Genomic DNA, 13,922 nt, shown 5'->3' on the forward strand with positions numbered 1-13,922 from the left:
TTAACCGGATTTCCTCTAATACTGACCTGATGAAAAGATCTCTTGGTTATCAGATTTGTGTGTAGAGTGTACATCTAAACCTATTACTGTTCAATGTAGATTTAAAAAAAAAAAAAAAAAGGGGTCGATTACTATCAGATACGGCTGCCAAAAAAAAAAAAAAAAAAAAACTAAAATGAATGTAAAATATCCTAAAGTGCAAAAAAACTTGAATAATTCTTTTTTTTTTTTTTTTTTTTTTTTTACAGAACAATAATGCTATTTTAAAGATATTGCCCACATTATTAGGATAAATGTGATTCTAAAAATCTAATTTAAAGTAAAAAATAAACAGGAAAACCACAAAACTGACACAAAAAGATGTAGTATACATGCCAGACCAGCATGTGGCGCTGTAATTGTACAACAGAGATAAACTAAAATTGGAGAAGAAGACTTGGACTATGCTCATAAACCTTGCACGTGGTATACAAACAAACATGCAACAATACATGTATTAATCTGTGTTAATGTTAGTTAATAAAAACACAATCGTTCAGTGTTTGTACATGATTGTGTTACTGTTATGTGTGACTAGCAGCGGGACGTGGGCTGATGAGGTCATCGTTTCAGAAAATATACAGATTCTTTGTCCACATGAAATGTAAACGTGGTGGTTTCAGATTTATCCACTCTTGAAACCGGTAAAAAAAAAAAAAAAAATCAGTTTCAATGTCAAAAAATGCTCCATCCGTGTGGACGAAATGCCTATACAATAAAACAAATTATGCATATACAGCTAAACGCATCTCCACTGGACTATCAACCTTTGCAGTTTATCCAGAGTAGGATATACTTACATTTTTTACTTTAATATTTTATTTTTTTGCCACTGCTGTCAGTCATTTGACTATTTTTTTTATTTATTTATTTTACAATTTTTAAAAGGTGATGGTGTTTGGTCATAATTCAGTAAATACCTGTAAAAAACTGTATATATATATATATATATATATATATATATATATATATATATATATATATATATATATATATATATATATATATTTATGATAATTTACTTAAATTTTATGGTTTTTGTATGGCAGCCGCTACCGCTACTAAGTCATTTGGCCATTTTTATATATTTTTTAAATATTTTTACAGTTTTTTTAGGCAGGTAGTTCTAGTTCCCACCATGATTTGCATAGGACTGGATAAGGAAAATAAAGTATATACAATAAAGGGATTTATTTGTTTTCATTGGGAAAGGGAAATACCTGTTGGTGTTTAATGCTGTTATGTTTGACATTTAAAAGACGTTAAATAATGTTAAAGTTTTTGTAGTCACCATTGTGTTTTGGGGGTTATCTTTATTTTATTTTTTGTGTTTAATTACAGATTATTTCATTATATTAGAAAAAGCAGAAACACTGTATAAAAATACAATTCTATTTCTCTATAAAAAAAAATAATTACTGTAATGTCTTGTTAATGTCACAATACTTAAAATGACAGCCAATTTGTTAATTTACAGATATTGTTGGTAATTTTACATTTTTTACTACAATTTAAAAGAAAAGAATACAACCATAAAAATCTGTTTTTTTTTTTACATAAAATTAGGATTTTTTTACAACGATTATTATTAATTATTCTTTCATTGTGAAGTATTGAATGACAAAAGAGTGTGAACTGTTGCATAAAATAGATTAATTTTCTGCCCTGAAAACACAGACAATTAGACAAAAAATAAACAAACTATATAATATATAAAAAAAATGCATATAGCAAATAGGAAAGCTGCTTGCTGCTAATGCTACTGCTGTTATATGAACAAGATATACTTAGTAATTACTGTACTTCTCACACAAATAACTTATAGTTTTACAACTTTTATATTTTATGAATGTAAAACTGACAAATGCAATAATGCACTGAAATCAGAGTGAAGATGATTTACTTTTATAGTAAGTAAGCTCATTGGCTGGCAATCCAAGATTGAACCAATCAGCTTGTGCCAGGTTTAACTCTCTAAATATCATCAGTTACATTAACAACCAGTCAGACTGCACCATCTACAATTTCATGACTGAACAATATATCTAAGATACTCAGTTCCTTTTTAGTCTTGTCAATATTAACGTGTGTTGTGACCAGTTCTCTCTGTGTGGAATATTCAACTGTGGATTTATTAAATTTACTTTGCCTTCATCTTCGTGTTTGTATATATCTTGCAACACAGATGTGTGAAACACAACTCCTTAAAATTTTGCAACAACCTAATTCAGATAGAACTGAATATGCAAGATGGTAGTTTTCTAAATTCTATTGTTTTGGGACCACCCAGCCAACACTAATATATGTTACAAAAACATTATTTATGAATGTTCACTGAATGTTTAAAATATCCAGTTTTTTAATATGCATTAGATTACATTGATTAGTTTATGTTAAAACTATATAATCTAAATGAATGGAAATTTTATTTGATTAAATAGCTGAATAATGAATTGAGGCTTAAACAGTGGTATATAGCCTACTATTTCATCAGTGCTCCCAACCATGTACTGTACTGTACTGTACTGTAAGCCATGTACCATTTATGTATTCATATTTTCACTTTAGGTACTTATAGGGACATTTAAGAAAATAAAATGCACTCTTAAGGGGTTAATAAGAAACAGAGGTGTGTCTTTTGAAAAGGTACATGCCAATGACAGCTTGAGTACAAGTTCAAAGTACTAGCCCTTCCCTGGAACCATAGTCATTCCACCGTAAGTTTCTGTCATGGTTTCCTGTGCTTCTCTTGCAATAAGATAGTACATTTGTTGACTCTCCTGTTATTGTTTTATTCAATAATCTACATTCATCGAAATTAGAATTTAAACAAAGCCAAGTTAAAGTGCATTACTGAGTTACTGAGGACAGCCTTGTTTTTCAACTGCATGTCATGTGGGCACACCTCGTTTTCAGAGCTGTACAAACATGTTCCTCACTCACAAGATGACGTAAATTGAGGGAAAAACAGGCATGGTCATGCCATCTAAGAAGAAATCAAATGCACCAGGTAATCATGGGTTTATTTACAGTATTACATTTGTCATATTATGGGTCAAAATCATTTCATGTTTTGAAGGTTTTCGAAGTTGATTATTTCCATGTGTTATCAGTCTGCAGGTTATGCAGTCTGATATGCAGACCATATGCATTACTACAGGCTTGTTTCCTTTGGACATTGTTCTGTTTGGTAAGTTTGTGAGAAATTTTAAAGTAGATGTTAAAATGATCAAATAAATAAACATTTTATTTCTGCCTAAAAATACAATAAAATTATTAAGAGCTTAATTTCTACTTTACAATGTGGCATTCAACTCAGTTTGATTAAATGTATTTTCAATTGCAATTTCATTTATAAATCAGAATTTAAACATCATTAGCAAACAAATACAGAATTTGAAAGTTTACAAATCTGTGCAACTGCTGTAATTATGATTTTGAAGTAAAACAGGTTCTAGCATGCTACATTCATCTAAAGAAGAATGTAACAAAGCTAAGCTTTGTCAACCATACAACTTCATTGATTCCTGCAAGAATCAATGGTGTTGTATGGTTGATATATGTTTTGTTTGTTTGTTTTTCTCAGCTCTTAATTACATTGCACAGTTGGGTCTTTATTTGTAGGCTAAATATTAGAAAATCACAGGATTTTTTTTCTGTTTAACATAGGGTTCGCCTGTGTGCCAAACCCAAGGAGCACAAGGAAATAGCACATTGATTTTGACTAAATACTTTGCCTATTTTTTTTTTTTTTTTTCTTGTTAGACATTAAACGTAGGTGTAAATTAATCTGTTTTCTGAAGTTAGGGGCAATGCTAGTCCACTGTGGAACTCCAGCAGGAAGTGTGACAGGAGACAGATGATTGTTCAATTGTTTATCTTCAGGATGTATCACTTTACATTATCAAGCATTGTACATTCATTAGGAGGTGGTCAAATGTGGTTTAGTCTGTAATAAGATGAATCAGTATACATAACAGTAACATTTGGTTTAGTTTGTAATAAGATGAATTAGTTAGTAAACAGAAACATTTACATTAGTATACATATTTTTATGTGTTAAAGGGATAGTTCACTTTGAAATATATATATATATATATTTTATGTTTTAGCTTACCTCAAGGGCATCCAAGATGTAGGTGTCTTTGTTTCCACAGTAGTTTCAATCTTGATATTTTTAGGTCAAACCTTTGTTGTCTCATATAATGGAGGTCAATGGTCACCACCTCAAAGAGCATGCACAGAGTAGTCCAAATTAAACAATTCCTCATTGTAAGTACACATTGATGACGTAAGACATGAAACAAGCGGTTTGTGTGGGAAAACGAACATTATTATATCGTTTTTACCTCTTGATCACAACCACATCCAACTGATCTGAGGACACGCGCACTTCCTCGTTCTGGCTTAGTCTGGAATTGATCTCTCACATGTGTACGTCACTCATTGTTTACTGTTTACCACACGATATGCCACCAATATGCACTGCCTGAAATATAATGCAGTAATTGTAATTAATTCATTTGCTTAGAATGCCCCCTATAATCGTTGCGATAATAATAAAATTACAACACATTACTCAATAATTTGACAGCATGCCATTGGGTCCCTCTGGCCTTGGACATCGCCTCCAGTTTATACGTGGCAAACTAAACAAAACGTGCAAAATGCGGCGTCTCAACAGCGGAGAAAACTCAGGAACTTCAGTCAGGCAGGTGTGTGATGCGATACTGTCAATGTCCTTGTCTAGTAGTTGTGGCACTGCTATGTTCCATTCATGACAACATACGCTCTCCACTTCTGTTGGCATCTCACAACATCTGCTACTAAAACACCACCAATTTTGAAGAGATCTCTGTCTCTCTGAGGCTTGAAGGCATGCTTCTGCAGCGGATCGCTCCTGAGTACTTGATCTGTGTATTCTGGTTCAAATTAATATGGTTGTGAAAAAAATTCTACGTTGTCTATGGATATATTGAAATCGTCTTCCATTGCAATTTCTTGTACGTCTAAATATGTTTAGATCTTCACAGTGAAAGGTAACACTCCCGAAATCTCTGTGTAAACAATGAGTGACGTACACGCGCGAGAGATCACTTCCGGCGCTTGTGCAGACTAAGCCACAACGCGCACACATCACACATCAGGAAGCACTCGCCCCCTCAGATCACTTGGACGTGGTTGTGTACAAGAGGTAAAAATTATTTAAATACTGTTCGTTTTCTCACACAAACCGCTTGTTTCATGTCTTAGGTCATCAATGTGTACTTACGATGGGGAATTGTTTAATTTGGACTTCTATGTGCATTCTCTTTGAGGTGGTGACCATAGACCTGCATTATATGAGTGAAAGACAAGAATGGTTTGACCTAAATATACATTATCACAATATGACAGATAAAATGTTCAAAATGTTTAAAACAAAACTGAATTATACATGTAAGACAAATAAATGTGTTTTATGAAATCAGTAACAGTAAGGAGACTTAAGGGGTTAGTTCACCCAAATAAATGGATGAATAAAGGCCTTGTTGTGAATCAATTAATTTCTGTAAGAGAAATATACATATTTCCAAACATTAATCTCTTGCTTCTGCTAACTGTCGTGCGCGCATTCACAGTAAAAAGCAGTTCCCGGGCCAATAACGTAGGATGATGATTAAACGTAAGTTCCGGTGAAAGATGACGAATGCGGAAGCGCAGAAGAGAGACCAGGCCAACCTTCACAGGATTTCCAGGGGCATTTCGGGATGTTTAAGGGAACTTTCGCTTTAAGTCATCTGAATGTCATTTTATTTTACTTTTAGGGTAATCAAAGGCAACAGACATGTTATAAAGAGCAAAATATCTGTATTTTAACTGAACAATTAAAAGTTGCAGTGTTCTTTCCATGTGTGTGTGTGCGCACGTGCATTTGTCAGCTGTAGTTGGTCCATTGGCCATTTTTCCTTTGTCTTTTGACCTAAAACAACAAAATGAAGACATTCAGTAGTTTTACAATTTTATATGTCTAGGATTATCATTTGTCCAATGAATTTTTTTTTTTTTTTTTAGATTGTTGGATTTAGACCAAGCACTCCAAAGTTAGCACACATATGATGATAGGCTGTCCCAAATGGGCTTTTTCTGCTGCATATAGTCAGGGTGTATTTTTGCCAAATGGAAATTCAATATTTAAGTTCAATATCTGTTGATATAGATACTTTTAATCATTTAAGCTTTACGTGGTAACGTTAGGTTTTAAAGTCTTCACATAGCGGTCAGCAGCTGTACATGACGGGCAACTTCAGCAAATGTTTAAAAAAGTTATATGGTATCCAGTGTCTATAAATCTAAAAGTAAAAATATGAAAACTAAAACTTAAGGCTGTATCAGAGGAAATCACCGGGAGGTCAATTAACTGTCACTACGAAGCTGAGTGTTGCCATGAATACATGCCCATACCCGAAAGTGAATTAATAAGTTTGATTATGCATTTGATTGTCACTTACTTGTTTCTCCCAATGTGGCTATATTATGGCGCTTTTCCATTACCAGTACCAGCTCAACTCGACTCGACTCACCTTGTCTCAGTTCGCTTTTCACTCCATTTTCCATTGTAGTACCTCCACAATAGTACCTGGTAGTCATAGCAACACGGCAGGAAACTGCCTTGACGTAATCTTCTACGCAGCACATACCCATTACCCACACACAGGACAATGGAGGAAATCGAGCGTATACTGCTTTTGATCCCTGGAATGTGGCTGTTTCTCACAGCAAGAAGACAAATGTTGTTCATGAGAGACTGAGGGCAGCAAAATTATGGTGGGGTTATTCAGGATACTCTGTCTGGTGCGTAAAATGATGAAGCAGTGAATAGTGACGATTCTCTCTGACCAATTTTCATGTCACATTTTAGTGTTGGCTCAGCTCACTCAGAACCTCTAAGAAAGGTGATACGAAAAAAAAAAAAAAAGGACCTGGAAACAGGTAAAGGGACAACTTTTACGCAGTGGAAAACCAAAAAAAAAGGTGAGGAGAGTTGAGTCGAGGTGAGCTGGTACTGTGTAGTGGAAAAGCGCCATTATATAATACTTTATTTAAATGTTTGAGCTGCGCATGCATTAAAAATAATCATAATTATTATTTCTTACATTTATAAAGTGCTTTTCTTGGCACTCAAAGCACTTTAGATATATGGAGGTATGCATAGATGTGCAGAATCCACCTGGAAGATGCGACAGCAGCCACATTGCGCCAGAATGCCCAGCTTATTGGTGGAGACAGAGTGATGAAGCCAATCAGCAGATATGGGAATGGTTAGGAGTCTATGTTGGTCAGAGGCCAATTGACAAATTTGGCCAGGATGCTAGGATTTCTAATGACCACAGAGAGTGAGGACCTTGTTTTAATGTCTTGTCCAAAAGACGGTGCTTTGTCAGTAAAGTTTCCCTGCAGTAAACTGGGGTGTGAGGACAGACCACAGTGTTAGCACCCCCTACTGGCCTCACTAACTCCTCTTCCAACAGCAATCTAGTTTCCAAGCCTGCTTAGCGTCAATGGGCAACCAGTCTTTAGCTGCAGGGTGATATGACTTATCCAATCTTTGCTAGACTTCAGTGCAACAACTACAATTAAATTTTCCTGAAGTAACTTTTCTTGTTGCCTGACCAAACAGTTTAACAGTTAACAAATTTGGATATAGGTAGTATTCATTTATTTGTATTACCTGTGTTATTTTCCACTTTCTTTTCCAGCAATGTGCTTTTCCATTCTTCATGATTTATTTGGCTGCTTTCATCAGTCGACAAACATTCTTTTAGAGCTCCTGCAGGTTATTATTTTCTTCATGCAGGTTATTATTTTCTTCATGCATGGGGAATACATAGTCTAGCCTTAAGGCAAGAAAATAAAGTTGAATCCCAGGAGAACTATAAGCATGTTAGAGTGATTAATGCAGCCAAAGAAACATGTAGAATAGAAAAGCAAATGCTGAAATCATTTTCTTCACCTGCAAGCTGGGTAGAATGTGTTTTAACACTGAAAAATTACAAACTTCAGCTTTAAGTACTCTCATAATTAGTAGTTGGGAAGTGGATGGCACATTTGACAAGCAGCAACTTGCTGTTTGATTTTGATTTGTTGTGTATAGGAAACTTTTTACTTGATGTTTTTGAACCCAGCCCATTCACACTTTGTGCATGATTTTGCAAAACGCCTACAGATCTAGAACTTTTCTAGTATTATCCAGAAAATATGTGTAACTACAATGAACATTAACCTTTTGCACATAGAAATAAATGTAATGTGGAGTGAATGATATCCTTGTTCTTTCTCAGGCTCTATGGACATTGACTGATGGGATCCACATCAAAATATTTCAGCCCACCAGACCTAAACCAGTTCCTTGCAATAACAGTTCATCCATAATATCTGCGTTTGACATGGGAATCAGTGATGAGGAGTGGGAAAGACTACAGAAGGCTATTGACTGGCCTATTCCAGATCAAGAAATAATTAATCTGAATCAGAGCACAAGTCCAGTTCACTCAACTTTCTCTATTGTGGGATTCAAGGAGAGTTACAAAGTGGGAGAAAAGATCTCTGTTATTATCACAGCCAGAGACCACAACAAGAACCTGAAAAGATATGGAGGAGATTTTTTCAAAGCAAAACTTTTCAACGCAGAGCTAAAGGTGTGTTATATTATATATTATTTTTTAAATATATTTTTTAATTAAAAGTAAATATTGTTTCAAATATTGTTTCACTTAACAGCAAAATATTACATATTATATTTAGGTTTAAAAGCTTAATAAACATTTTTTTTGCCAACATACATTAGTTTTCTGCATCACTTTATTCTTTTCTATTTATCTTAAAGGCGAGTGTGTATGGGGAGGTTTTGGATCATCATAATGGGACTTACTCTGTTGAACTTCTTCTGCCGTGGGAAGGTCAGGCACAAGTTTCTGTACGTCTAGAGCACTCCAGTGAAGTTGTGCAGATTCTTAAAAAATACAGGGATTCTTCATTCCCACGCAGCCACTATAATGGCTACTTTGAAGGGCCAGGACTCAATAAAACTAAGATCCATGAAGTAGTAGAATGTAATCTTAAGTGGGGTGCAGACGGAAGTTGGAGTAAAGGTGACTGCTGCTGTGAGTATAAGGATATAAAAACAGAGACAGTGTGGCAGTGTGAGAGACCAAAGGAACTTTCCTGTGACCAACTGGTTCATCATTCATACGGACATTTGGAAGACCCATTAAATCTTTTTGAGCAGCAACTTTTTACAAAGTAATGACTCAAAATAAATTCCAAAATACTTTTTGAATTGTAAAAAAAAAAAAAAAAAAAAAAAAAAGTCTACAAAATGTGTGTGTGTGTGTTTTCTCCACAGGAATTTAACAAATGTTGCTATTAGTGGAGACAAAAAAGTCATAACTGTCCTTCGCAGCACTGCACTTATTGGTACGTTTAAAGGTCTCAGAGCATTTTGACCATCTCTTTTCCTGTTTGATAAAAATTTCATAAATAATGGCCCTTTTTTCAGTGTTAAACCTTAGGCTTGAGTTCTTCTTTATGTTTATGGTTTGCAAATTGATTCATGGTATTAAGATTTGGCATTTCCGTGCCCATTTCCCTGTGTTTGTTCCTTTTGTGTTTAATCTTGGATTGTTTATACCAATTGTGATTGTCTGCTGCCTGCCCCGACCTCTGCTTGTTTCTGTTTTCGATTTTGGATATCCCTTGAAATACCTGATGCTCTAAAGGCAGAGACATGTTATATGTCATTATAAATATGTTGGCACTGCATATGGATCCGAACGTCTCTGACTCCATGCTACAGAAGACTTCACCAAATCAGGATCTAGCAGCCATAAGGAATACATGAAGGTCAGTCATGCATCCAGTAGCACAACTTATGTGACTACGTCAAGGAGATCGGCCCATCAAGGACTTTGTTGAACTGGTTCATTTAACATCTATGGACGAGATGTTCCACATGATATTTTTCAGAAGAGGCCTAGCTGAACCGCTGCAATCGATTATGCCACTGCACGATCCAAACTGGACACTGGAGTTTTACATAGATCTGACACAGGTAAGTGGCTCTGCCTTAACTGTGGGTGTTGTGGATGAGGACCACCACAGTCCTGCAGTATCTCCCACTCCAGAGTGTCTTCCCAAGTTGTCTGCCAGTTGAGAAACTTTCCACAAAATGGCTGCCATTCCAGAGTGTCGTCACATCATGGCTGCCATTTCAGAGACTCATCACGAGATGTCCGCCAGCCCAGAGCCACTGCACAAGAGGGCAGCCAACCCAGCACCACTGCACAAGATGTCAGAGTCAAGTCAGGTCCCCGTTGATCTTCCAGAGCCTAGTCAGGTCCCCGTCGATCTTCCAGAATAAAGGTCCAGTCAAGTCACCGCTGACCGTCCAGAGTCAGGTCAAGTCACCATTAACCCCCATGAGTTAAGTAAAACCAAAGTAAAACTTCATGAGTCTAGTCAAGTCCACGTCGATATCCATGAACAAAGTCAAGTCACCATTAGTCTTCATGAGCAAGGTCAAGTCGCCACCAATCTTCATTAACTAAATCAAGTCACAGTGGATATTTATGAGCCCAGTCAAATCACCACAGATCTTCCAGATATTCAACATGTCTCAGTTGATATTCTAAAGCCTTGTTACATCTCAGCTGATCATCCAGAGCCTCATCTCATACTGTCTGGTGAGCCCAGCAATGTTCTCTCAGCCTGTTGTGTTGCTGTCAAGGAGACTGTTACTGCTGTAGAACCGCCAGAGGTGGCGGCAACTGCTGCAGCACCTTCTGAGGTGTCAGTAGTATCCATCCATGAACTCCCGTCTTGTCCTGTCACGGCTATGGAGGCCGTCCATGAACTCCCCGCCTGTCCCGTCATGGCCATGGAGGCCGCCTATGAACTCTCGTTCTGTACTGTCATGGCTATGGAGGACGTCTATGAACTCTCGGTCATTCCTGTCATGGCTATGGAGGCCATGTGTGAACTTTCTATATGCCTTATCATGGTCACAGAGGCTACCATTAATCTGTTTATCTGTCAGTTATCAGTTATCTGTTCCAGTCCCTCTTAACCAGACTCGGTCTCCTGTGCAATCGACTCCACTGTGGCGGTCCTCTGCTCTGCCCTGGTGGGCTTCTGTCTCATCTGTTTGGCTGTGGTGGTCCTCTGCTCTGCACTGGTGGGCGTCTGTCCCATCTGCTCGACTGTGGTGGTTCTCTGCTCCACCCTGGTGGGCTTCTGTCTCATCTGCTCGGCTGTGGTGGCCCTCTGCTCCACCCTGGTGGGCTCCTGCTCCCCTTGCTCCACCCTGGTGAGTTCCAACTCCACCTGCTCTGCCCTGGTGGGCTTCAGCTCTCCTCCTGGTGGGTTCCAGCTCCTCTTTCTCTTCCCTTGTGGGGTCCAGCTCTGCCCTGTGAGCTCCTGTTCCCCTGTTAAGCCTAGGCAGGGCTCCTGTTCCCCATTTTAAGCCCATGAAGGGCTCCTGTTCCCCATGTTAGGCCCAGGAAGGGCTCCTGTTCCCCAGTTAACCCCAGGAAGGGCTCCAGTTCCGCTTGATCTACCCTGGCTTCCTGCTCTGCTGGCTCTGCCACGGTCCCTGGCCACTCCATTTCCACACTGACCTGGCTCTCCGTCCCTCCGTCTCTCCCCCTGTTCCACCTCCACTCCACCACCCTGCTAGATTGTTTAGACTGAGCGTCTGGAAGCCCTCCTTGTGGGGAGTGGGGGGGGGGGGGAGCTATGTCACAATCATCAGCTGGAGTGCCCATGAACTCCAATAGAGGGCACTCCACTCAGGACTCTGGCATTCTTGTATTTCCATTCCCAACTCCATTTCCCATAATCCCATGCTTATGCATGTTGCATTTGTAAACAAAGTTGTTGCTGCATATAATATCATAAAAAATATCATCATATATTGTTAACACATGTATACAAATTACACAATGGGTATTTTACATATGTAATACAGTACATTTATATCTTCGTCTACCCAGATAATTGAAATGTGTTAAAATTACATATGGCAGTATCATTCTTAGTATAGAGAAGGGCTATATGTCATGTTACATTTCTGTATGGGTTTCTTTATTTTATATAGGAAATGGTAAAAACCTACATATACCACATATCAGAGGACATATATTATCTGAAATCAAAGTAGTTTCAAAATAATTAATATAGCTACAGCAGTCTTTTCTTTTTGAATGTTTCTTTGTTTTAGGCACAATGGAGAAATGCAGGTCTGGCATGAAGACACCGGTTCCTGCAGGGTTTTATTTGTACGATGTCTGGAAGTCTTTTGTATGCAACACTCGGCAGTTCAGTCCTGCACAAATGGCAAACTGCCTTAAAAACAAGACTGTCTATTTGATGGGAGACTCCACCACAAGGCAGTGGTTCGAGTACTTAGAAAGAAACGTGCCAGGCAAGTGTGACTCAGTTTTTAATATTCAGTTTAAAACTTGATAGCATGTATATTATAAATTTAACATGTTACTGACATACAGAGGCTCCTCAAAGGATATGACCACTTAAAGGATTAGTTTACATCTGAATTAAATATGTCCTGATAATTAACTTATTTCATTTTCTCTTCCAACATCAAAATCAAACGACATTGATTTCATCACTTGCAGAGATAGACCACCCAAAAATGAAAATTTGCTCATCATTACTTAGACACTTGTTTTTCCAAAGCTGTGAATGACGTTCTAAAGCTATGATTATAATATTAGTATGGTGTATGTTTATTAGGCATAAAGAGAATGGACCTCCACACTCCTCCTGCAAATGGTCCACTGATGGCTGTGGAGTTGAAAAATAACATCATTGTTCACTGGAGACCACACGGTGTTCCTGTGCGATTTAGTAAAATGCCTATTACTGATCTGCACTATATCAGCAATGATATTGATGAAATAGCCGGTGGACCTCATGCAGTCATTGTCTTCACATTCTTTGCTCATCTGGTTTTTCACCCAATAACATTTTATGTGTATGAAGTGGCCAAAATCCGCCAGTCTGTTGTTGCACTGCTTAGGCGCGCTCCAGAGACCACCATCATCATCAAGTCTGGAAACACTGCTGGACTCAAGGTACACTTGCTCACTTTCCAATCCTACCTTGATCTCAACAAAAAATACAGTATGACAATTGTTATGGTATTTGTTGTACATGAAAGTATGCAGTGTTGGGGAAACTTACTTTCAAAGTAATGCTTTTAAATATCGGGCCCTATAATGCACATGGCCCAGTGCAATGCAAGGCTCAGCGCAATTGTGTTTGCAGTCCGGCGCTGTTCATATTTTCCCGTCCAGTGCCACGTCGTTTAATTAGTAAATGCATTTGTGCCCATTTGTGCATTCATGGGCATGCTGGTCTATAAAAGAGGTGTGTTCAGGCGCATTGCTGGCTCAATGCTATTTTAAGTCACCTTTTGAACTACATTTCCCATGATCCTTGTATCTTCATTGCACTCAGCTGTCCCTGGTCACTAATCATTGCACTCAGCCAATTCCCCATTAGCATTATAATTTCCCTGTGTATATATACCCTGTCTGTTTAGTATGTGTTACGGAGTCCCTGTATTTATCACGCCTCTTCGGAGTTCTGTTCTTACCCGTTTGTTTTGTGCCTATTGATTTTGAATCCTCTTTGGTTTTGACCCCTGCCTGGACTGCACAAGATGGCCCCCAGCCAAGCGCCGCTGCACAAGATGGCTGCCAGCCCAGCACCGCTGCACAAGATGGCCACCAGCCAAGCGCCACTGCACAAGATGGCTGCCAGCCCCCTTGACTTACCAGAGTCGAGTCAGGTCCCCGTTGACTTTCCAGAGTCAAGTCAGGTCC

The 13,922-nt window shown here is 38.0% G+C and overlaps 1 protein-coding gene across 2 annotated transcripts; it reads left to right on the forward strand.

The window, feature by feature from the left end:
• Positions 1-2,757: 2,757 nt before the first annotated feature.
• Positions 2,758-13,324, forward strand: LOC127948723 (NXPE family member 3-like). Of its 2 annotated transcripts, XM_052545380.1 has the most exons (7): positions 2,758-3,049; positions 3,153-3,229; positions 8,361-8,717; positions 8,906-9,321; positions 9,425-9,495; positions 12,296-12,499; positions 12,829-13,324. In XM_052545380.1, the coding sequence occupies exons 1-7, from the start codon at positions 3,013-3,015 to the stop codon at positions 13,287-13,289; spliced, it is 1,623 nt and encodes a 540-aa protein (XP_052401340.1). In that variant the 5' UTR covers positions 2,758-3,012; the 3' UTR covers positions 13,290-13,324. The 2 variants fall into 2 exon arrangements, with proteins under 2 accessions (XP_052401340.1, XP_052401341.1); XM_052545381.1 differs by lacking the exons at positions 12,296-12,499; positions 12,829-13,324 and adding an exon at positions 9,798-10,927.
• Positions 13,325-13,922: the final 598 nt, after the last annotated feature.

This window comes from Carassius gibelio, chromosome B1 (genome assembly GCF_023724105.1).
Source record: "Carassius gibelio isolate Cgi1373 ecotype wild population from Czech Republic chromosome B1, carGib1.2-hapl.c, whole genome shotgun sequence".
Classification (NCBI taxonomy): Eukaryota; Metazoa; Chordata; class Actinopteri; order Cypriniformes; family Cyprinidae; genus Carassius; species Carassius gibelio.